The sequence below is a fragment of the Apis laboriosa genome, unplaced genomic scaffold (genome assembly GCF_014066325.1).
Source record: "Apis laboriosa isolate Shangri-la unplaced genomic scaffold, ASM1406632v1 scaffold4_cov146, whole genome shotgun sequence".
Taxonomy (NCBI): domain Eukaryota; kingdom Metazoa; phylum Arthropoda; class Insecta; order Hymenoptera; family Apidae; genus Apis; species Apis laboriosa.
This window is the reverse complement of record NW_025223501.1, coordinates 1,011,929-1,037,596: the sequence shown is the minus strand read 5'-3', so window position 1 is coordinate 1,037,596 and position 25,668 is coordinate 1,011,929. Positions and strand designations below refer to the sequence as shown.

General features: G+C 29.6%; 3 protein-coding genes across 7 annotated transcripts; 1 reads left to right on the top strand and 2 right to left on the bottom strand.

The window, feature by feature from the left end:
* Positions 1–137: 137 nt before the first annotated feature.
* On the top strand, positions 138–10,655 carry LOC122717113 (transcription cofactor vestigial-like protein 4). 4 transcript variants are annotated; one of them, XM_043940859.1, is made up of 5 exons: positions 138–325; positions 1,878–2,153; positions 7,765–7,929; positions 8,601–8,804; positions 8,898–10,655. In XM_043940859.1, exons 2-5 carry the CDS (start codon positions 2,096–2,098, stop codon positions 8,975–8,977), a joined length of 507 nt encoding a protein of 168 aa, XP_043796794.1. In that variant the 5' UTR covers positions 138–325; positions 1,878–2,095; the 3' UTR covers positions 8,978–10,655. The 4 variants fall into 4 exon arrangements, with proteins under 4 accessions (XP_043796794.1, XP_043796795.1, XP_043796796.1 ...); XM_043940860.1 differs by having other exon boundaries at positions 1,112–2,153; XM_043940861.1 differs by having other exon boundaries at positions 138–458.
* A 5,274-nt stretch (positions 10,656–15,929) lies between these two features.
* Positions 15,930–21,808, bottom strand: LOC122716952 (sorting nexin-13-like). Of its 2 annotated transcripts, none has more exons than XM_043940527.1 (10): positions 21,655–21,808; positions 20,970–21,082; positions 20,793–20,892; positions 20,645–20,731; positions 20,426–20,550; positions 19,787–20,348; positions 18,161–19,723; positions 17,732–17,920; positions 17,436–17,650; positions 15,930–17,303 (listed from the first exon to the last, which is right to left on the bottom strand). In XM_043940527.1, exons 2-10 carry the CDS (start codon positions 21,080–21,082, stop codon positions 16,973–16,975), a joined length of 3,285 nt encoding a protein of 1,094 aa, XP_043796462.1. In that variant the 5' UTR covers positions 21,655–21,808; the 3' UTR covers positions 15,930–16,972. The 2 variants fall into 2 exon arrangements, with proteins under 2 accessions (XP_043796462.1, XP_043796463.1); XM_043940528.1 differs by lacking the exon at positions 21,655–21,808 and adding an exon at positions 21,189–21,570.
* Positions 21,809–22,447: 639 nt separating this feature from the next.
* Positions 22,448–24,889, bottom strand: LOC122717171 (vacuolar fusion protein CCZ1 homolog). The gene is made up of 10 exons (XM_043940986.1): positions 24,582–24,889; positions 24,398–24,492; positions 24,195–24,288; positions 23,866–24,081; positions 23,614–23,789; positions 23,396–23,539; positions 23,182–23,327; positions 22,818–23,079; positions 22,611–22,738; positions 22,448–22,508 (listed from the first exon to the last, which is right to left on the bottom strand). The coding sequence occupies exons 1-10, from the start codon at positions 24,654–24,656 to the stop codon at positions 22,456–22,458; spliced, it is 1,389 nt and encodes a 462-aa protein (XP_043796921.1). The 5' UTR covers positions 24,657–24,889; the 3' UTR covers positions 22,448–22,455.
* Positions 24,890–25,668: the final 779 nt, after the last annotated feature.

The window sequence follows — 25,668 nt, the reverse complement described above, 5'->3', positions numbered from 1 at the left end:
TATAATTGTTGGAGGGAAAACAGGGAATTTTTAAATTATATTTATATGAATATTGTGACGCGCTTGCGTCTTTGACAATTTTGCCGATAGAGCGCGTTGTGACGAATAAATGCCTGACATTCCAACGTAATGTTTAAGTAGTGGGGAATCGAGGCTGACTCTCGTGTGTCAAACAGCCTGTGTTCCGTGTGTGTTCGATCGCATACCATTAGATTTTCCATCGTTTTCAATGAAAATACGTACTGTACATTAGTTCGACGTGTCAGCGGACATTGTGCCGGATGTTTGATTCTATATTCATTGGCTTGTCATAGCAAAACCAACGGTGAGTTATCATGAAAATGGGGGGAGAACCACCTTAAGTTCGATTTACCTCGAGGAATGCGTGGCTTGTTCCTTTTTTTCTTCACGCTACGTCGCATTCTTCTATCGATTCCTGCTTCAAAGCGGGTGGAGAGGTGAGGAAGAACGTTTCGTTTGCTTAGTCGGTAAAAAAGTATTAAAATTGTTATCGATCATCTACTTTCTATTAAGAATAATTTAAAAAATTTTTTTATTGGACGATTTTGAAAAACCATTTGTTATTGCCTTAAAATTTTATAATTTATAATTATGCATGTGTTTTTATGTGTATATTTGTTATTATATTATATTAGAATTCGCGTGTCCGGTATTTCATTGATTCATCTTTTTCAATGAATTCTGTCCATCAAAAGATAAGTATTTATAATTTTTCTGATTTATTAGTAATTGAATAATTATTAATTTTTCAAATTTTTTTTGTAATTAACTTCTTAGTAATAATTTAAAAGTTTGATGTAGAAAAATGAGAAATAATTAAGAAGATATATTTTAAAAATAATCATATAAAAATTTGAGAAAATTTTCTGAGATAAGAATAAAATTTTGAAATTATAAAATTGGCTATTTTTTATTTGAATTACAACTCAATATTAATTTTTTTCTCAATTTATATATTTCATTTAAAAAAAAATTTCAATGTTTATTACTGTTTATATATACTGTTAATATTTATTTATTCCTAACGAAAACATAAAAAATGGAATAATTAAAAAAAAAACTATTTAAAAGGCATCATTTATGTTATTAGAAATGAAATTATGATGCCGGTTGCATGGAAGTTTGGAAAGGGAGCAGAGGGCACAATACAGGGCAAGAAGAGGAACAATGTAGTAATGGCTTCGAGAGTGCTTTCGAAATTTATATATGTTGTTCAAATTTTTACAATATACGAATGTTCATCGTCAATAAATTACCATCGATTATATCTTAATGTTTCATCAAAGATTTTAAGTAAATTTTATTTTAGCATACCAAATATTTTTTATTGATCTTTATATTTCATAAAAATATTTGATGAGGTTAAAGGTCAAAAATACATTTCAAATTTAGAGACCATTATTAATTTAGATAATTAATTACATCAAATATCATATTTAGATAATTGTTTAAAAAAATTTACATTTCGATCTCACAATATTAAATAATAATGAAGATAAGAAGCAATGATTAAACTATCATTGTCCTATATATCACAACATTTATTTATTGTTAATTAGTGACAAATGGAAAAAATATAAAAAGGAGGGAAAATTTAGATAAAAACAATTCGAAGCCATTACTTCGACATATTAACAGTGGGAGGAGTGGGATCGAGTGGATACGCGTGGGGACTCGCGAAGCGACGTAGGGTGGGCTATATGCGGGGCTACGGAGGACGCGGGCGGCAGATCTCTGGTGAGGGGTCCGCATTCCACAGACAATGTCACGTTTTTTAATCCTCGTTTTACTTTATTTGTGCTTGCTTCGGTCGCGAGGAAGGTCCCCAAACAGTTAACTTCGACTTCTGTCCTCAGAAAGCAGAGATCCTTGTGACGGTGTTGGGCTCGTCAACGTTCCATCGCGGGAATTTCAACCCGTGTTGAACACCTGCTGCATCCCTAACGAAAAGTACCTGCCTAATTGTGAATAAGTGAAGTTTGTTGGTTTTTAAATTAAAATTCAAAGGGTTGAAATTGGTGGAATCAAGGATATCTTTTTGGAGAATTTTGGAATTTTGGAAGGAAGAGAAGAGATGTCTGCCGTCGAGAGCGCCTTGGATGTCCTCTCCAGGGCGGCCACTATGGTGCAAGGTCAGTTTGCCTCGTGACTTATATTTTCAACGGACTTGGAGATTGTTCGTGATTATTGGATGATCAAGGTTCTAGTGGGTTGGGATTAAGCTGAAATCTATATGGTAGAATATTTTTTAGCTTATAATATATATCAATAATGACAAACTTATTAAAGTCAGTTTCTATTTTAAAATAAGGATTACTTAAGATTGAAAGCATTATAATTGTACGAGCTATAACAAAAAATATAATAGTAGTAAAATCCATAATAATAAAAAAATTAATTTAGTGCAATTTGAATTGCTCAGATTTTTATAATAAAATATAAAAATACAAAAGTATAAATCATAAAATAAAAATTATAAAAGTAAAATTAAAATTACAAGAAATGAAACAACAATATAAATTATATTATTGATTATGTTTTTTATGGTACCCTGTAAGAGAAGTTGTATCAATTTCTAATTTCTTATTTTATAATTTCACATTACAGAAAAAGTAGGAAGTCATAATTAATTCTTAAATTCCATTTCTATGAAATGAAAAAAACCAAATTGTTTGCAGATATCTAGTTTACCAAATATGTATATATACATATGCTCCAAAGTTTTATCTAAAAACAATCCAGTTTTTTTCCTAAAAATTCCTGAGTCCATGAAGACGATAAAAAAATCGCATTTCCCTGACTAATTGAAAAATATAAATTATGGTCTGTCGAAGCGATTGATGAAATCTGTCCAATAGGATTGTTCATGATTTATGTAAGAAGAGAGGCTAATATGAGCACGCATTCCTGTGAAATGCCAATTTCGCGTCGAATTAGATAACATTGTGCGGCGTTTATTTTAGATTCGTCGCGTTTGCAGCTTCTCTGACGAGTTTCTTAGTAAAAGCCTCAAATGAATTTTCTGACGTTTAATTTTAATTAAAAAAATCTTTATTCTACACAATTTAATATTCGAATATAATGATTGAATTGAACTTTTTGTTAAAGAGAATCAATCTAGCATTCTGTATTTTAAAGTCGCTTCTCGCGATGCTATGGAATATTTGTTAGCTATTTGTATGCTATTTTGACAATATTATAATGTGTAATTGAATATAAACAATCATTTTTTCATATTCGAATTGTTGAATCATTTTATTATATTGCTATAAGTTCATTTTAGTATTTTATTATTGAAGAATCGATAAATTTAATTATTTATGAAATATATTTTAAGTAATTTAAGTTATGCGAAAGGAGGAAGTGGAAGTGCGAAGCTACGTTTTTTAATGGAAATTGAGTTCGAAATCTTTTCTTTCTTATTTCATTTCAAAGATTTACAAATATTTACAATATTTCAAAATAAGGCAAAAAGGAATATTTACAATATTTCATAAGAAGGCGAAAAGGAATAATGATTGTTTAGTTAAAAATTGAAATCAATTTTTTATTTCTATCTTTTGTAAAAAGGATTATTTGAAAATTTATGAATTGTAAATTTTGTATTATTTATAATATAAATCAAATAGAATTGATTTAAATGACACAGTGAAAAATTTGAATGGTCAGAAAAAATTATAGCTGTAAAGTATGACGTATTAGAGAAAAGGTTCCACTTTCGAGGGCAATTGGGAGCATGACAACGCATCCGCGACGATGATTTTCATAAATCATCGGATTGCTATTGGAGCGAACAGTGGAGCGTAACAAGCCCCGATTCTCGGGAGTGTGACTGGTTCCTCTTGTATGTGGTTTGTTGTGATGGAATGCCGTGCCTCGAACCTGTTCCGAATACCAGACGTAGTTACGTCTACTTGCGAATGATGGCGCGTTCTGTAACTTTCTCGAGAATCAAAAATACATTTTCTCAGTCGGTTTCACTAGTTATCGACATAGTCTTAATATTTCATTACAATATCACAGGGTAAATAGTTTGATTAACTTAATTTTTTAATGTAGTCACAAATATTAAAAACAATTGTAGATTCAAAATATTTATTTTAAATGCGATTGAAAAAGATTTAAGCAATATATAATCTAAAGTATAGAAATTTCGATACTTTCAAAATTTTAAAGAATCATGGAAAAAAAATCATTATTTAAAAAAGAGGGAGTATTATTTAAATTTTATATCAATTCTACATCAAAAAATAGAATATACATGTTTTAATCTGCATTTAAAAATATTGAGTTTCAATATGTGTGATATCACAAATTTCTTTTTAATTCAGCAGATTCCATAAGGTGTGAATTACGCTCGTCTTGCAGGAATATCGAATGTATATTTCAATTAAATTCAATTTTTGAAGCATGAGGAAGAAATATAGAGATGTGTGTTTGAAATGTGTTGAAATATTCGATGAATGTACACCCACAAAGCCGCAATTCGCATATATACAATGTCTGATAACCATACGCGATTACCTGGTTGCGTTGCTATTAAAATGCCCGGCATTCCTGTTCGATGCCTCACAATTCCTCGAGGATAACTTGCCACCTTGATCTTGCTTAGGAATTACATGGTTACAATAATATAGAATCTTATAGGTTGATCTTCAAATAGATAGATTTTCTTAAATATCATTTATTTACTATCGCTAATTTTATTTTTTATTTTCTTATTAAAAGATATAAAATATTTTCAAGAATAATATTATTATTATTCTTAATAATAATAATAATGATATGATAATAATAAAATTACCTGGGAGTTCTGATTTCTCTTATTATTTGAATTATGATTCTTCTTTTTCATTTTTATATATAATTTTATATAATTTTTTTTATTAAATTTAAAAAAATAATAATTTTTATAAATAAATATATAAAATAATACTTATGAATAGATATTTTTTTATCGTTTTTATTTTATTATTATTATCAAATATATTATTAAGCTTTTTTAATCTTCTTTAACAGGTATTTATTAATATACAATGATTATTGTAAACAAAAAGTGAATATATATTTTGTTTTAAAAATTAAAAGAATATATTCAAGGTATAATAATTCTTCAGACGATGATGATATTATTTGAATTCGAATACATACTTTCCGTAGAATTGAAAAGAATCTGAGGATTCTTATCAGGTGAATTTTTTACGCGAGCGTGACAGCGTGGACGTAGTGTGCACGTGTACTGAACGCCATGTGCATCGATCGCTTACTTACCTGTCACAGAAAAAAAAGAAAAAGAGGAAGAAGATAGAAGAAAGAAACGAATTAGTTGGCCGAAGATGCTTATATCCCCTATACACTCACACTGTTGGAGCCAAACAGTAATGGGTTTGAATCGTTTTATAGCTACAGAATTGCATATTGTTCAAATATAGAAATATAAAACCATTATAATTTTTTAATCTTCTAAAATATCATAATTAACTATCATAGCATTTCTAATCTAAGAATTATTTTTTAATTTGAATTTTGAAGGATTTTTATTTAGGGATCTTCAAATAATCCTGTCTTCAAACCAATGCTAACATCAGAATTCTATAATAGAAATTCTTCTCAGAAAATTTCGGAAAGTAGCAATCTATATTCACTTATATTCTGATCAAATTTGTTCAAGGATTATTGATAAAATCAAGCCATCACTATATCAAAGCGTGCAGACCGTATGCATGTGTAAAAGGCAAGCTTCACCAACTGTATGTGGAGGGGGCAGACGACGGGACGAGGCGGATGAATGAATGAATCTTAAGACAGTCGTGTAAGAGGGGCATTCACGAATCCACGTATCTTTGACTCTGTCTATTTTTCCAGAAATCTCGTATCCAATGTCCTCAGCTATCTTATATCCTTCAACGTGGTAATTTTAAGAATCTGGTGATCATTCAACATAGAATTATAGTTCTAAAAGCCAATGATCTTGGTTTCTTGTCGATTACCAGTCGAATTCATCGATAGATCGCGTCTTACCGCTTTCTTCGAGTTCTCCTCGGGGCAACCAGGACATCATGGAAGCTGCTTTCTTCGGTGAAAAGAAGATTCTTCCGTGAAAAGGATATTTCACATATTTTGTTCTCTGAAGTTGATTTTATAAGAAAAAAAAAAAAGTTCGATACAAAAAAGTGGATTAATCTGTGTATTTTTAATAATTTAATGAGAACTAATGGCTCGTAGTGTTCTCTTATCTTTGAAATTATTTTTATCATTTATTAAGAAATAAGAGAGAAAAAAATCATTAATTTATGATTATTCGTGGTGATTATAAGTTGAGTTCATGACATCTGAGGATTTTAAGAAACATGGAAATTTCGTCGAGGAGAAGGTGTCTCTGGCAGCCGTGGCTTACTACAGAGAACTTTCAAACGAGATATAAATCCAGAGGTACGTGAGGAAATGTTTTTGATTATGAAAAATCTGAAATTCTTCAATAGTTTCTCTGGATAATCTTTATATGTACATGAATATTATGATTTTAAATTTTGAAGAGATTTAAAAATATCTATATTACTATTTAATATTTAAATCTAAATGTAAAGAAATGAAGATGAACTATAATTAAATAAATTTCAAAATAGTGATAGATTAATTTTTATTATCATATTGTGTATCAATAATGTATTTCAAAATTTTGTTAAATTAGTTTTACATTGAAATTTTATTAACTTAGTTTCCATCAATGTTTTAGAATCCACGCCTCTGGTACCTCTTATAAATTACCGAATTTGACGAAAGTATGGTAGCAACCAGTGAATTAATTGAACGGAACCATGTCAGCTTCGTCCACGCGTTCGTGTCCATTCATCTTTTTCCCGGACGCTGGCTCATCCTTCGCCTTTAAACCAGTTTGACCGTCTTCCTGACGATCCTCTCACGGCTATTAGGTACTTCCTGCCCCATCCTGGGAACCAGACTCGTTTCTCTACTCACCCTTCGCGCTTTTCTCTTCTCCCACCTCATTTTTTTTATTCTTTACGCACTCCTCCGCATATTTCTCGATCAAGGGGTTGCTAGATCGGTTTCCAATTTTATCACAGGGAATAATAATACTTGAACCGTGATGTTTTATAAATAAATTAAATACGTTAGTGAAGGTTCGAGAACAGATTTGCGCGTTCATTTTGTAATGGATTTAAGATAGTTTACAATGAAATTTGATATGTATTCAGAGAGATTCAAGAAGGAAGTTTGAAATTTAGGATGGCTTAAAACCCGGACCTTTAATTTTTTCTCCGAGCTATTACACACTTTTTTGTTGCACATGCAAAAATTAATTGAACAAATATTGATTGAATATCTGCATGCAATTTAGGTATTAAAATAAAAGAAATTAAAATTATTTAAAATGTATAATCTATTATATTTATTTATAGGTTTTTTTTTAAATGTTAAAAAACACAATTCCAAATTCATTCATTTTTCAAGAGTATCATTTTCTATTATTTTTATCCATATTTTCATATCCATTTTAAAATCTTATTAAATAAATATTTTTTTATAAAAAAAATCTCAAATAATTAATCAAATTTTAAAAACAATGCTCACACTTTACTCAAGCTTATCTAGACGATTAAAAAAAAAATATAAAAAATTAAAAAAAAAATAATAAATGTTAAGAAAGACTTTCAATATCAATTTAATATTAAATAGACAGAATGTAAAAAAATTTCATGCAAAAGCTTTTTTATTGCATAGAGGAGAGGCCAAAGACGACGAATCTCCATCGGAAACCAAGTAGCGCGTGGCGCAAAGAGCGTAGGAGGGATCCAATTCAAAGTGAAGCCCTAGACATGTCTGCGGCCCGGGTCCATCATCATCACAGCAGGCCCAGCGTGATTGTGCCTACCACACCGCAACCTGGTAAGCTTCTGGTTGCTGGTTCCTAGTGTTCTACGCGAATTCGTTAGGCAAGAGGCTGGCTACCGTTGTTCTTGGCCTCGCAGGGGGCAGCCAAGAAGGGCTATTGTCTGGCGCGTATGGGGTGACTATGTGCTTTGACAATGTGGCGTGATGCACGTCGCGCAGATGCTTGGCTGTTGAATAGAGGAATACACGATTCACATCGGCTGTTAGCTGAAATTCCTCTGTGCAAAAACTGTGGAAGAGAAAAACGAGCCAATATTTAACATTTCTTTAAATTAAAATGAATTTGGAATTAAAGATAGAAATAGTTTGGAAAGTATTTTAAATAGATTTAAAAATAAAAATATTTTTATAATTTAAAATTAAATCTAAATTTAAATTTCGTAATTCGATTTCATTATTTTTAATTAATTTTTAAATATAAATTTAATAAAATAAAAATTTAATAAAATTTAATATACATAGTAAAGTAATTATAAAATAATTATATATTTGTTTAAAAGAAATATTTTACAAAATGATCATTAATATTTTCAATATTAGGAATAATGTCATTTATCAATTATATTTATTTAAATCAATTTCATAAATTTTAAATTCTCTTCTTTGAAATATTTTATATTATATTTTACAAAACATTTTTTCAATTGAAAAATTATTATTATCAGGAACAACTATTGAAGACACGGCAGTGACGCCCACCCCATCGTTGACGCCATCGGCAGCAGCAGGAGGCCAAAGAACTGGGATCAGAGTCGTAGGTGGTGTGAGTGATCCTGCAATAGACGAGCATTTCAAACGATCCTTAGGTCTGGAAGAGTACGCTGCAGTTTTCAACGCCACCTCTACGGATAAAGAAGCTGGTCTCAGTGGTACATTACTAAAAAATATTCCTTTATGGAAAAGAATTTATTGTTTTATTTAAAAAAAAAATTTATATTTTTGAAATAAATTTCCATTTTTAGTGGATGATCATTTTGCAAAAGCTCTTGGAGAAACTTGGACGAGGCTGCAGGCCACTAGCAGAAACAAGGACTCAATCTAACTGCTGGACAGTTAACCAAAAGTCCGTATTATTATTGCGTCGTTGCCGTTTTCTTCATTGTGACATCTAATGTGACACCTGTTTAATTAACCCACAAAGCAGTATGAAATTGCTACTAATATTTGTGGAAGACACATAAGTGGGAGCAAGCAACGAACTCTTTATTAATATTATTATTATTACTATTATTATTTGGCTCGCATGGGACGCAGATGCAGATTTAAGTGTCCTTCAACTATCACAGATACTCTTAGGTGTCGATCGATGATATATAAATCGTGATCTGTGCACACGATTTTTTTAACTCCTTGCGACAATTGTATTCGAAATATTGTATATATAGACGCGTATTCTTTTAATCATGCCATCATCGTGGCCCTAGAGGTCTCAAATTATTTATTATACGATGTACCATACTGCCTCGCTAAATAGTAGATCTGTTCATTCTTTCTATCTTTTTTGCTGTGGTAAGATATTAAAAAAAAAATTGATATATTTATATATCTGTACCAATATTTTGATTTTGATTTTTTTATTTTATTTGATAATGTAATAAAAGAAAAAAATTAATTGTTCATTCTTTAATGAAAAATTTATATATATTGATTAAGGTAACACGGAGAATTGCGAACAGAAGCATTTTATTTTTTTTTAACTTTCAGATTAGAAATAGAAAATATTGGAATATCAAATTTAATTCGTTATAGATCAATATAGAATTCAAATTACCGCAGCTATTGAAAGAAAGAGTATGATGAACGGAACGACTTGTTTGTAATTAATTATTATAATTCGTTTAAATGTATTACATATATGTATATATGTATTACGTATATAAATATATATATTGTATATATTATATATTGTATATTACAATACATATATATAGTTAATACGTAATTATAGAAGACCGAAAGAAAATCTTTATAAAGAATGTAAAGGATATATAATAAGCGCGAAACTGTATGAACTGATCGTTGCACAAACTTGTAACACGTGTTCACTTCGTGTGTATCTATATATATATAATATTATAATAGTATATATATAACAATATTATAGTATATATATATTTATACACGTCATATTAAAGAGAAGAGAAGAAAAGAATGAAAGAGGATACATAAGAAGATTATTGATAATATTTTTAATACCAATTTCGCCGTTGAAGATCCGTATCCTTCCTTCCTCAGTAGATTCCCAATGGTTGATGATGAAGATTGCTAAGAAGAGTAGTACTGATTTCAAATGGTGCTAGGAGATTTAGCACAAACCCCAGCACGCATAGAAGTCAGTACCTCTATCTTCTTATTGATTTTAAATTCTCTTCACTTCTTTTTATCTTCAAATCCTTGATTTTCAATATCTTCTAAGATTAAACATTGTCATCCACAATTCTTAACGTAAAATTGAGATAAATGTTACACTTTGAGTAGAAGATCAAAAAGATCAATTTCTTTCAGAGCCGCACTTTCTTTGAATTAAGAAACTTATAGAAGTTTTATATCCTCCACTGACGAGGGAAAACTACTAAAACTGAAAAGATGTAAATGAAGAAGATGTCACTTTTCAAGACAAAAATGTCCACTTAAAAATATTCCTACTCCAACTTCCATTTATACAAATTAATCAAGTAAAAATCACTTTTATCCAACAATTAATATCATATTAATCAACAATTCCACTCCACAAATGTATTTCTTCTAGTTCCAGTAACATAATGTACTCCTCCTTCAGAAAGGTATTTCCTGTTCGAGTTCTTCATTCAAAAAGTTTGAAGAAGTTGGAAGTTCTGGTGACACTTTTTTTGGACGTAACGAGAAGAATGATGGGAAGAAAGAGTGAGGCTTTATGTGTCGTAGGTGGGCCCAGACCTAACCCAGACTGTCCCAAGAGCGCTCGGATGGCTTCCTATATGCAGGCAGCCTGTTCACTTGCCGTAAAGCAAAATGGTAACTTAATATTAGACTTGAATATAAGTACGGTAATCCCACACCAGAGTCCAAAGTAAGCCTACACCTACTCGGCCGGCCATCCCTGGACCTCAGTTCCCCCTTACGAACGCCCTCGAGCGTAATAATACGACGGGATACTAGATATCGGTACTCTCTGTGCTTCTAGGTGCAAATTGCGACCACCTATGCATCGTCGTCCCTGTTTCTCCATTTCCAGCCTGTACCTGCGTCTCTCTTCCTGTCAGCAAGCTCCTTCTAGCCTGTCGTTCGAGAAGACGACTCTGTTCTCTTACTGGTCAGACTTACTGAAAAGGCGACTACGTTGGATTATAACATCTATTTAAGTGGATCTTTAGCATTAAGAATGGTTTTAAATTTAGGATATTTATTCGTTAAGAGATTGGTGAAAATGAAGAAATGTGCAATCTCGATAGGATTTTTGAAAGGATGTTCGAAGATTCTTTTAATTATTCGTTAATGAAGATGGATGTTAGTTAGTTCGAATTGTACTATTATAATTTTATATTTTCACATCCTGCAATGGATATATAAAGAAAAATGATAAGGCGAGGATCGATATTTGCCTAAGACTAATTTTAAAGTATCCAAGTAATTAAATCTAGCGATAAAAACAAATAATTAAAAAATTTATTTAGAAAGAAACTTCGTTCTTTTTACGTTCTTTTTGTCTTATTAATGATATATAACATCCGTGACGCGGAATTGCAGAAATACGATCCCGTTTTTCAATGTTTTTTTCAGACAAATGCCGCTGTGAGCGCTCCCCGAAGTGCGACGACCTTCGCGCTGCGAAGAACTAGGATAAACCAGTGGTCTACGTATCTCTTTGGACGTAGAGTAAGCTAATCCGGTTGCGGATCATGTTTGCAGCCCCTTTAAATGATACTGATACGCCTTAGTCGCGAAAGTCGCATGTTCCGAGATCCAGACAGTTTCTTCATCTGTTCATTTAGGAATTCTGATCGAACCAATTTAACAATTTATCTAATTGTGCTTAAGCAAGTTCATCATAAGTTGATGAAAAGATTAAGAATTTTAATTCTATAATAAAAGAATATTATCTTCTTCAATGGTAAACTTTTAATTTTATTATCGTTATTATTTGTTTGTGCCATGACATGTGTGCAGATTAATTTTTAATGATAATTAAAGATTTTGGATGAGATGCGATGACTATTCGATTACACTTTTGGGAAATTTTGAGAATTAATCAGTCTTTGAGGGTGAAATGTAATTGAAAATAAGCCATTAAACCTCGGGCAGATGCTCGTCGAAGTTATTTCTATACCGTGCACGCAGGTGTTTCTACGATTGTCCCTAGTAGTTCTACCCTCCTATTAGACACGAAACACATTCCCCAGCATTGACTTTGTGATTCCATCCTTGTTAAATGCTATAATTTCTCTCTCTCTCGGATATTATTTGGAAATTACGAAATTAAAATTGAATTATTAATATTCTAAAATATTTCTTTCGTCTATTTTGATGAGCTTGAAAGTTTTTAATATTTGGATTGAATTCTTAATGGATCGTCAAAGATTCGGAAGAAAAATAATTCTTTCTTTTATATCGGAAAATGTTTTAAATATAAATTAAAAATTATTCGATAATAAAAATTAGGAAAAAAGAAAAGAATTTATTGTTTAAAAGGTTATTTTTATATTGTAACAAGTAATATATATGATCTTTTTAAAAGACACTATATTTTAAAATAGAAAAGTGAATCGAATTCGTAACGCGCGCCGTTGTGTGCGCAAGGATTCTTCGGATGGATCAACAATCACCCCATACAGATGGTCTCCCCCGTAGAAAGAAGCTCTACCACTCTAGCCGAGATAAGTATCGATTTAAATTTCTATCTCGCCCTCGATCGAATCGCGTTCCAAAAATTTTCTTTATATCGTTCATTTCAATTAACGTTCCCGAAAATTAATTAAAATTATTGCAATCGAATTTTTTTTTTTTCAGAAGAAGAGGCGTGGTACAGAATCTAGTTTGATCTTATAATAGAATCGATAGTGGATCGACTAACTTTTCTATTCGGTTCGTGGCATATTACTGTTTGTTTATTTTAAGTCCCAGGCGTATCTTGTTTCGGAACCAGACCCAGCTGACCGCAGCCTGGCATCGTTTTCTCGTTTTATTCTCTTGCGTTACGCATCGACCTGGTGTCGGTGGTGCGAATTAAGCGAGAAAAATCGACGCCGTGAAGCGGATGCACGCAATTTCCAGAACGATCGATTCGGTTTTTTGGAATAATGATATTAATTTGACGATATTCTAGTCAATTAAATTTACGTATTTTAATTCTACCTCTTCTTTTTAGCAATTCATGATAGAAATTTGGGGAATTTGAATCTTTTGTAAACTTAATACATGAGAATTTTTTAATTTGTGAGAAAGAATTAAGGATCCGAAAAGAAATTTGAAAAAGTTGTTTTAACCGAAAAGAAATTTGATATAGTTGTTTTAACCGAAAAGGATAATTTTTGAAGTTAAATCTTTAAGCAACAGGTAAGATTAAAAATAATTAACATTGTAATTATGAAATTAATGGAATTAATGAGTGATGTTGATGGTGAATGACTTCACAAACGAATAATAATAATAGTTTTAGACGCGCCAAGAGACCACGCTGCTAGCCTTGCATCGAAATCCCCAAGCCACCCCAACGCGAAAAAAGAAGCGAAGTGCAGTCGCATATTCCGCACACGGATTTCTTTTTCTATATCAAATCATTCCATTTTACATATAAAAAATATAAATTGGAAAAGTTAAAACTGAATTGAAAAAAAAATTAATTTACCAGAAGTAATTATCATTCTGATTAAAGTGAATTTCAATTTTGTATATTTATTATTAATTTAGAAACTTTTTCAATTTAATAAATTTCAAGAAATAAAATAAAAATTTCTCATAAAATAAATATATATATATAAAGATTATCAAATATCGTATTAATTTGAAATCAGAAAAAATAATTGGTCCATCGTTATGAAAGAATAAAAAAGCCATCGTATCATCCGTTGATTTCATAAATTTAAAAATCTCTTTACCTGTTACCAAAATTGATGATATCCCACAGGATGTCCTTCCTGTCAATGATGCCTTACAAGAACGACGCAAAAGACATCCCATCGCTTCTCTAACATAGGCGGTCACCACTATAAACACCAGTACACTGGAGATACTTCGATCCTCCGAATATATCGATATATCAGTTCTCAAAATCGAATCACAAACGCGGGATCATCGGCGATCGCGCACTGGAGTCTAGCATCTTAGCGAGTCGACGCCGACGCATTCGATGAAAATCCTCACTACCCCTTCCCTTCCCCCCTCCCTCCCCCTCTCGGTGTTATAACTCGCATAGATCCCGGAAATGTCATAAGGAAAAGCGACGAGCGAAATTGCAGGCAATGGAAATAAATTGGAAGAACGGGAAGACACAAGAATTGCGACGAGGAGAGCCATGAAGGTTCGCAACGAGCATGGGACTCTGGACACGACTGATCGAGTGACCGAGGGGGTAGCATTGTAAGAATACCCCTCCTCGTGCGCTTGTATAGAATTACGTGTGTTGATCGCGCATACAGCTCTCTCCGTCCCCTTAGTTCGCGGCAAAAGGGAGCACGAAGGGAGAAGAGTGGCTCTCCGTTCTCCCTTCCCCTCTATTGCCTCTCCTACAGCCTTTCACCGTACGTATATACCCACCCCTGCGTACCCCTGCCCCTTGGACCCCCTTCGAGGCGTCCTCTCTCGCGTGCGTGAATCATGCATATCGATTTTCTTTCGTTAGTACGTCGTTCGGTAGTCGTTGCCCGGCCGTGTACGCCTCTGACGATGTACTTCCCCTCTGCTTTCGCGCGGAGAGAGAGCCCGGGGGCCGACCGCTGCTGGAACCCCTTCTGAAAATGCGCTAGTCCCGCCACCGCCGATTCTTTTTGCCACAATGGGGTAGAGTAGGTACGTTTTTAGCGGTCTCGAGATCGAAGCCATGATCTGGATAAAGGTTTCGGGATAGAAATTGGGAAGGATAAGATTTAGGGGGAGGGAAAGGGGGGCGGGGGGAGGGATAAGAAGTTCCTTCGACCCTCCAAAGAAATAATCTGTAACAGAAGTAGGAGGAAGATTCTTAAAAACGAATAAATAGTAAACGGTAGGTATCTATATAAAATTGCGATAAAGGAGAAAGAAGGTATAAGGAGAGAGCATTTATTGAAGAGCATTAATTTCTAGCCATTTAGAAGATTGCAAATTGTGAAGAAGGAAAATAGGAGATGAGGAGCCTGATGAATGAAAAGAAATTTACAAGGATTAAAATGGCCTGGTTTAATCTGACCCTTCTTCCTCAGACGCTAAAAACACTTAGAGAACCCCCTTCTCTCTTCTTTTTTTTTTTTTTTTTTTTTTTTGCCCGAGCAAAATATCCCCGTATGACGCGACAACGATGAGACGATGCTCTTGTACCCGTTCCCCCTCTTTTTCTCCTAATACATCCCCTAATCTTTGCAGCAGCAGGCCTCCGGTAATAAAGTTTCTTTGTTTTCGCTCACTTTTTTCTCTCTTCTCGTCGCGAGTTCCCCCGCTATTATTAGTAACTACGGTTAATCGATTCGGGATAATTAACAAGTTTCTTTATCACAGCTTTTGAAGTACGAACCTGTGATTTTTTAACATAATCAGAAAATTAGTTTTTCACTTTTCACCTTCATAACATAGTATCAAATCTTTTATTATGCAACTCTATAAATTTAATTTTTTTTCTCTGCTTTTTTTATGTGAAATGTTTGTAATTTATTTCACAAATCATAAATTTCAATAATTTTGATTTAATTTTAGATCTTTAAAAAAAAAATAAAAAAAAGATTTTTATATTTAAAAAGAAAATTTTCAAAAATATATTAGCAGTCAATTATAACTTTTCTATAATAATGCTAGATAGGGATGCGAGAAGAGAGTAAATAGTATCGATTTATAAACAATTTCTTTAATAATAAGTAAACGATGACAGATATGGCGCCTTAACACGATAGAAATAACGTTTATGTATATATACAATTGTACGACATTTACAATAATTTTACACTGTCGTTGAAAATAATTATTCATTAACGACAAGAGAATTAAATTAACATTTTACAAACTTATAACTTACCGAAGAGATTTTCTCCAAAAAAATTCAAAATAAATAGAAATTTTATATTACCTTTTTTCCCTTACTACATGCGGATTTAAAATGGCACAATACATTGAAAATCTTTTACGAATTAAGTATATATTCGCGACGGTTTGTATGATAAAGAATAACGCCGTCGTGAAAAAGTTGGTCTTCTAGTACACGTGTAAAAAGTGTTCTTTTCTTTTTTTCATATTTTAGTGTGAAGTACATCGTTGAAATGCAAATTGGAATGCACAATATCCTTAAATATGTGTGAAATAATTAAGAGATTCGTTAAGTCGAAACCTACTGTTGAAAGTGCTCGAATTAATTCGTGCATTTTTTTTTTTTTTATAATTATATCGTTTATTAGACTTATTTGGCCACTGAATTACTGCACTTTTTTACTTGAATATACATATTAGAAATAGAAAGATTATGGTTCAGAAAGTTTTTTTTAAACTTTCAATTTGTTCCCAGTTTGAAAAACGATTTTTGTTCTTTATTCTTCTTTTTTCACTTATTGCAATGAAATGGACTGAGATAATAATGTACATGATCGCTTAATTTTAATAAGTTAGATAATTTTCACATGAGCATGGATTAACGTCCTTTATATTTTACAATTCATCTAGGCATGAATATTGGTTCCCCTAATTTTTTCTGTGAACTATCTATTCGTCTAAATGATTTCTCCAAATCATTTACAATCAGAGAGAAATCAATTGCTCACCCAAAAATGTTGAATAATCATAATAATCATTTATTCCACTATCTAGTTCCTGTTCTTTGGCGCAGATAGAATTCGTTATGAAAAGATTCATAAACTTGTTAAATTCCAAAGAACATTATTAGATCTTAAGATTTTTTATAGTTTTTGTTTTGTACTCGTGGTGAAACTGAATAAAGTTTTCGGAAAATATCCACCAAATTATTCTGAGGAAACAGAGTCTCTATAATTCCTTCTAGAAGCACGTACAGAAGTCTCCTATTGAGCACAGGTCGTTGAAAAAGTTCAAATACTCTCAGAAGGCCTTTCCTGGTTGTTTCACTGCCTATGATATGTTTCAATTCATCCGAAAGACATGACAGAAGAGCAATCTTGGCTGCTACTCTTGTTCTATTTTTCATTTCTGTATCTCTGGGCGGTTTCTTGTCGGCTTTAATTCCATTGGGCCAAAAACTATTCCTATAATGTAATATAATTAATATAATGTAATATAATGTAATATAATGTAATGTATTATAATGTAATATAATGTAATATAATTAATTAATTATTAATAATTAATTATTTATGGTAAAATGTAAATTTACTTACTTAAATAATTTTAAATAGCCTGCTACTCTAGCTGGACTTGTTAGTAAAGAAACATACTCGACTATTCTTCGATTTACTATATCTCCAAACATTGTACGAATGATTTGCCTCAGTAACGTAATTATTCTTCGTCTAAGCCATTGGTTTCTTACTTTTAGATCAAAGATTTCATCCATTAAAAGCAACATTATTCGTAAAGGAATGTTATCGTCGGTCTAAAATAGGAAAAAAATATAAATTAAGATATAATAATTAAATTTGATTATTAATATAGTTTAAAGAAAAAAAATAAATACCTCCACATCTAGACTAGCACCAACTTTAGTGTTTTCATATAAGGCGCTTGATTTCTTTGGATTGCCAAAAAGTTTACTTATATTATCCATAACTCCATCTACAGTATTCAACATATTATCTGGCATAGTTTTCACTGCTTGAGTTACGGTTTTCATTGACGTTTTTAATGGATTCATCAGAGTATCTATCTATATTAAATTAAGAATTAAATATCTTTTATAATGTTTTTATGTATATGCGAAATGTATCAAGTAACTGAAATTCTTTGAATAAAATACTTCTAATTATTTTTATTATATTTTTTAATTGAAAAACAATATAATTATAAAAAATACATAAAAACAATATAAAAATATATACATTTTTGTCTATCTTTAATTATTTTGTTTAATTAGTTGTTGAAAAGATATTTTAATTATTACACTTACTGTTTTGGATATCTGTCCGCCGGTAACACCTTTATCGTAATCCCCTTGTTCCAAAAAGTTCAATAACAAATTTTGTAAACCCATATGTCCCTCGACAATAGCTGGTTTCGTTAATTGATGCAACCAGGCGTTCAACATCAACATTCTTCTTTCCAAAACAGTTCTCTCCATATTATGAAATGCCTTTTTTGCCGGAAAAGGAATTTTTGCCAGATCGTAATATTTTTCTTTAATTTTTTGATGAAGATTGTAGAAATCAGAATATCTTCTATAAATGTGCCATTTTTCTTGATAACCAGAATCATAATTTTTAGTTACAGCCACTGCGTAGATTCCATAAGTTTTTCCACGATCGTTAACTATACCAGTCTCAATAATTTTTGCAGTTATTTCAAATTTTCCTTGCTGTAGCTTCTTAATGGCATTCTGATCATAAGTATTCTCATCTAATTTAACAAATTGATCTACATTCGATTCCAAGAAAAAAGAAATGTCTTTACCCTCAGTAATATGATCTGTATCCATGCTTGCTGCCTTCCGTATGCTTTTCATAGTTCTCATGTTAATTTCAGAATCAGGTTCAATTGTTCTGTTTTCATTTGGCTCTATAATGCTAGCTAAACTTGTAGAAGAGTTAGATTTTAATTTACTGTCCTTTAATTCAATTTTAGTGTCTTCAGATTTATATATCTCAGATATTTCATCCAAAGTTTCCAATTCATTATTCGTACTTGATAAACTAATACTGTCCAGAGATTTTGTATCTTCTTCAGATGTTGGATCTTTCAAAAGATCTAATTCAGCGAGAAGTTTTACATAAGCTACAGACTTTTTAAAACCTGGTAGGAATCGATCTTCATTTTGCAATTTTTCATAACAACAAACTCTAAGATCATCAAACCATGTTTCTTTCACAGACTCAGTTCTTATTCTATTCAATAAAGTTTTTATTAAGGCATCATCCAATTGTAACTTGAGAGATGCTTTATCACCGAGATATTGCTGATAGATTTTAGTAGCTGCTTCCTTTAAATTTTCCAAATCTGTATTTTTACGTTTAGTACCCATAAGACCAGGAGTTGTTTGGGCTGCATGTAGCTTTTGTAATTCTATATTCGATATCTGTTGTTCTGCTGAAACTCTCCAACCATAAATATTCAGATAAAAAAACAGATACGATTCTGCATTTATGGAAGTCATATAATCAATGAAGTAACTTAATGCAATATTATTTTTTAACAATTCATCTAGAGGTAAATTCACTAGTTTTTGTCCGGGTATCAGTAGCCTATTCCAATCAGGCTGAGCACCAATTCCATCAGCCTCAGATTCCAATCCTTCCTGCATTCCGATAATCCTAGTTTCCAGAATTTTTTTTACATAAAGCAAACTGTTTAATTGTTGTTTTACTAATAGATCATCCTCTCCCCCAGAATCTTTAGAACGAAGATGAGCTATTTCTTTACAAACTATATTTTTTGTCGCTGTTAATTCATCTAAGCTATCCGTTACTTTGATCACTGTTAGAAACACATCACTGGGTAAACCACCTTCTTTAGCACACTAAAAAAATGAAATTATTAGATTTTGTTTATAATTTTTACATTGCCTTTATAATATACTTACCAGCCATATACACGCCTGATTAATATAATCAGGATCAGAAAATAAATCCAATAATGGTTTAATTATCACGTTTACTAACAATTCCCTCAAAATAAATCTCACAGTCAAGCAATCAAAGTCTCCCTTTGGTAACACAAGATATAACAAAATTTCAGATATTTCTCCCAGAAATTCGAGTTCTTGAGTACTATTAGTGCACAAAAGATCTCTACAAATCAAATTATTTTCCATTTGTACTTCCAAATCAAAGAATATTTTTTCTAATGATTCTTCCTCTTTTTCTTCATTACTTTCAATGGGTTCAGTAAGAGAGCATAAATTGGGAATGTAAAACTTAGATTGGGAATACCAAAATACATCCGTTTCGCTTTTATTTCGTCTGTGCGTTGGTATCTTTTTAGGAGTACCACTAGAAGTACTTGAACTGGTACTACCTTTCTGTACTTTTTTCGTTCGAAGTTGTTTTATTCTTGCTCTTGCTTGTCTATACAACCTAACATGAGAAGCTGCATCGTCTACGAGGCGTGTGGTTAAATATGGTATCCAATCTACACCTTTCACTCTAATTAGAAAATTAAATTATTTTAAAAAAAATAAAAATAAAATTAAAAAATATTTTAAATTGTATATATTATGTACCGATTTGCAATATTGATAGCTATTTTTTGAGCAGTATCTCGAACAGAATATATAAACTCTTCATCATCTGTAATAACGCTGTACCATGGTTCCACATAATCTCTGATTACAAAATCTAATATTTCCTACATAGAGGAAAATTATAAATCGCTATGTTACTCTTTCTATTTTACATTGAAGTACATAAAAATAATAAAAGTTCATAAACTGATTATGTACTTGCAGGGACTCATCAATAATACGGCTGCCAGTGATTCTTCTATCTAAAGTAAAAGTCATCTTCTGTTTAGATAGATCTAGAATATACTAAAATAAAAAAAGAATTATTAAAATGTTTAAATACTAATTTAATTTAATATCTATTTACCTGTCGTAACTTTTCAGTCTTCTTATCTAAGTCTTCTCTTTCAGATTTAACTGCATTGTCAAGATTTGCGCCATATGTTCTATATATACATGTCATTATTCTACAATAAAAGATATAAATTAATGTTTTTGATTAAAGGAATACTATATAAAATAACAATCATATATTGAATCATACCCTAAAATTAAGGCAAGTAGACAAATGAATAACTTCACAATCATTCCAATTCCAACAATATATACTAATAAAGCAGCTACAACTCCAAGAAGTCCATATAGTGGAACGTTCATCTGTAAAAAAAATACAATATAAAACATATTAAAATAAAATAGCTATATTGTAACAAAGTTTAATAATAATTCCTGATTTAGATAATAAATGAAAAATGTACATTACTGGAAATTTCCTATTTGATGGTCCTTATCAATGATCAGTATGATGTACAGTTTTCTTCTCGCATTATCGCGAGGTTGAATTTTCATTTATTCTCACCGTAGAATTTTATTTTCACCAAATCATCTTTCTCCATTTTAATTTTTTTAATTTATTCAACATCAATATCATATCACAATACATCATTCAACAATTGTCAAATTGACATTTAGAGTATGGATCGGAAGTTCAGATTTGAGTAAATATAAGAATGAGACAAGAAATAGAGATAGAATTTCTCAAAATTAAATTTTAATAGAATAAATAACAAAAATATTAAAGAAAAATTATTTCATCAACTAGTGCGTACTCAATAAGAAAATTTGCGCACATTAAAGTAGAAATAAATGTCGACGAAACAATATGTTCCGTCTGCTACGGTAAAGTCAATCATTGGACACGCGCGCGCGCGCCATTCTTGTATGCTTACCTTTGGATTGCCGGAAAAAAGGTTGTGTACATACAACTACGCACATATTGCGGTCCTCATACGGTTCATTGCACAAAACAGGTCAACTAATTAACAGTTTATTTATATCTTTACAAGTGAACATTAATCCAGCAAATACGTCCGACGACATGTCTGATTAATTCTAAGTATGAATGTTAGTGGCGCTTTCGCGCGCCAACTTTATGCATATTACACGTACTATTCGATTATCTATGATTTAAATATGATTCAATTTTGATTAATTTTTATTTTTTTTAATATTAATTAATGATAATTTAATCTCAAATTTTTTCATTATTATACAATTTACAGGAAATTTTAAAAATAATTTTAACGAATTAAAAAATATAATATGAAAATAGATCTTTATTCAAGATCACATATTATTGTTTATCACTTGATATTAATATTTTGTTAATAAAAATTAAATTATATAAAATATATTGTGTAATTTAACAAAAAGCAAAATTTGAATTGATTTATAAATTTGTTTGATTTATATATACTATTTAGTTGATTTAATAATAGTTATATTATTTGAAAATATATCATTTTAAAGCATTTTAAATACATTAAAAATATATAATATATATGTATATATACAGATTTTATATTTTACATTAAAATTTATATATAAATTATTTCTATAATTACAATATTAATTTGCTTAGATTACATATTGTTTATACATTAATTAAAAGAGTAAACAATTATTTAGTCGTTGTATAAAATATTCACTGAATATTTATACCCAATAAATTTATTAGATAGATTTTTTTATTAATGGAAAAATATACTTTTTAATTCTTTTTCACAAAGTTTTTTAACGTCATCTGAAATAAAAATTATTATTTTTTATATTATTCTCAATTATATAATTTTAAATTAGAAATCAATATAGATATATCATAAAAAATATATATTGTCATTATTACCTTCTATTTCCATTATACTTGCACTTTTTTGTTGAATAACTACAAAAAATTCTCTTAAATTCGATAACTTTCCAACAACCCAATAATCACTCATAGTTTTTATGATAATTTCTCCAGCTTCTTTTAATCTAAAATTATAAAAAATATTTTTTTATTAATCGTCAAATAAAAAATTTGTATTAAAATTTTGTTGTATCATATACTAACTTATTTGTATCATTATATATATCAGTAATAACTCTCAATACTTCAGATGTTGTAAGTACATTAGAACATCGCCTATTATCTGGATGTATTGTACTCTTATAAGCTAAATTAAGTTTATTAAAATATAAATATTTGCAAGATTCTGAAGAAACTATTACGTGTTTAGCACATTGTTCTGCAACAGAACTAACGAGTGTAGTCAATTGTGGACCAAGAAAATTATCAAGACTTTTAAAAAAATCTATTAACAAACTTGTTTTACCTGTAAAATAAGCATATTTTTTATACATATTTTTTATATATATTTTTTAACATTTTTAAAATAAAAAACGTTTAAAATTTAAAAAAAAAAAAAGAATCTTACTATCAACAAACAGGCATATTGTAGCACTTAATGCTCTATAAACAACCAAATATAATGAAACTGGTTTTGTAGAATAATTAATAAATACTTTAGGAGACTTTCCAATTAAACTTGGTTCATTAATACTAGATGGTCCAGTGACAAATCTATAAGATTTATATAATTCATTATATTGTTGTACATAAAAAAAATAAATAATTATGTGATTACTAACTTTCCATAATGAATAGTAGTAAATGGTGAAGGTGAATTTCTGGGCAATGAACCCTCATGAAGTTCTTTCTCAAGATGAGCTGGTAAAAGTGTACTTACTAAATAATTATAAACTACTTGCATATCTTCTGGTTCTAAGCCACTCCTAAAAAAACAATGTACAATAATATAATTTAAATTGTTATATATTATAATATGATATTTATTTATAATACTAACCATACAACTTGATCATTATAAAGAAATGCAGTGTATTTTACTTGAGAAAACATAGCTTCTACAAGATTCATAAAACATTGAACTCGTAAAAATGTTATTTTATCAAGAGGCAAAAATTGTAAACCTTGGAAAACATCTAAAATATCACTGTTATTTAACTTTAAAGACATTAAATACTGTAAAAAAAATGCATTATATTAAAAATTATATTAAAAAAATATTATAATAAATATTCTTGAAAATTACATTTACCCTTGAATAAAAATGTTCAAGTTTATGTTTTAATAATGTTATAGAACCACATTCAGGTTCATTAATAATAGTATCAAATGATCCCATAAATAATCTAAACATAACATATGCTTGCTTTAATATAGCTTGACAAACACTGCTAGAAACTTCATCATACTGATATTCTGTATATTTATTACCATCTTTTTCTTTCCATATATATGGTACACCGACAATCTACAAAATGATTACAAAATTTTAAAATTTTACCAAATATTCAATCTTATATAAAATATAAAATATATTTTTCTTATTTTTTATATTTTTTTGTGATAATAATAAAAACTTACCATTACCATCCAAAAATTTGGTTCTGGTTGATAATAAATTTGACGAGTTTTATGTGTATGACAATAATCACATGGTTGTCCAGGATTAAACGATCTAAATTTAAAAAAAAAAATACATAATGTATTACGAAATGTTAATATGTAAAATGTTATATGTAATTATTAATTTTTGGACTTTTTTATTTTAAAATTAAAATACCTACTGTGCAAATTTAATAATTGCTTCACTGAGACCTATATTTTTAATTTGAATATCTAAGTCTCTTTCTGGATAATAATAAAGTATTTTTTTTTCTTCCTATAGAAAACAAATAAAAACATATAAAAAAAACTTATAAAGATTTAAAAAAATTATATATATTTCAAAATTAAATTTGATTTACTTGCCTCTCCTTCTTTTTTTGCATATGTACCATTAAATATATAAAAATGTTCTAATGTAACCTCTGTTTTTGATGACATTGTAATGAATAATTTAAACAAAAGATAAATATTGTACCTTTCTTAAAATGCCTAAATTTTGGCACAATAATATATATTTATTTGCACATTCCTAGTTTAGACATTTTAGACATTAAATTTAATTAACAAATTAAAAATAATTTCAAAATCATAAATGAAGTATTATCAACTATAAGATATAATATAAATTAAAACTTGAATAAATATTAATTTATTTTAAATAGAATTAGATAAAATTAATGTAAGAATTTTATTTTATCAACATTTCAGCACAAACGAAATGTAAGAAAGATATAATATTTTATAGGACTTTGCATGTTCTGAAATACCGATCGCTCAAAAAATCAAAGTGGTATGCCCTCTAGAAATTATTCAATTTAATTTCACAAAAATTGATAAAATCTCATTAATAAATAGATTTTAAAAATAATCTTTGATATTTTTTTTTCGTAAATATTCTTATGTATTGTATATATTGGATTATATTCATGGTTTTTTTGATTGTTACAAATAGTAAAAAAACTTATTGAATGAGTAAATTAAAAATTACACTTATATTTTTTAATATAATAAAAATAATATCAAATTATGAATTTTTTTTATAAAAATGGATTTAAATGTAATACTATTCAAGTTAAATTTATTTTTATATATTACTAATAAAATTGTAAATATTAAATAAAATATAAATATTTATGCAATGCAATCAACAAAATAACGTAATTTGATAAAAAATGAAAATATTTTATTATTAAAATCATATGAAACTTGCAAATGTTCCACATTTCAATTTTTTTTAACTGATTTTCAATTATTAATCAAATATAACGCTGTTTCTTTAGCACATAAATTAAAAAAAAATATATAATGTAGAACAAATATAAATGAATAATAAAAGGATAAAGATAGAATAATTGGAGAAAAATTGGAGAATTAACGTCATCTCTAGAATGTTGCAAAATGAAATTAATTAATATAGTCAAAAAGAATAAATAATAAAAGGATAGAAATG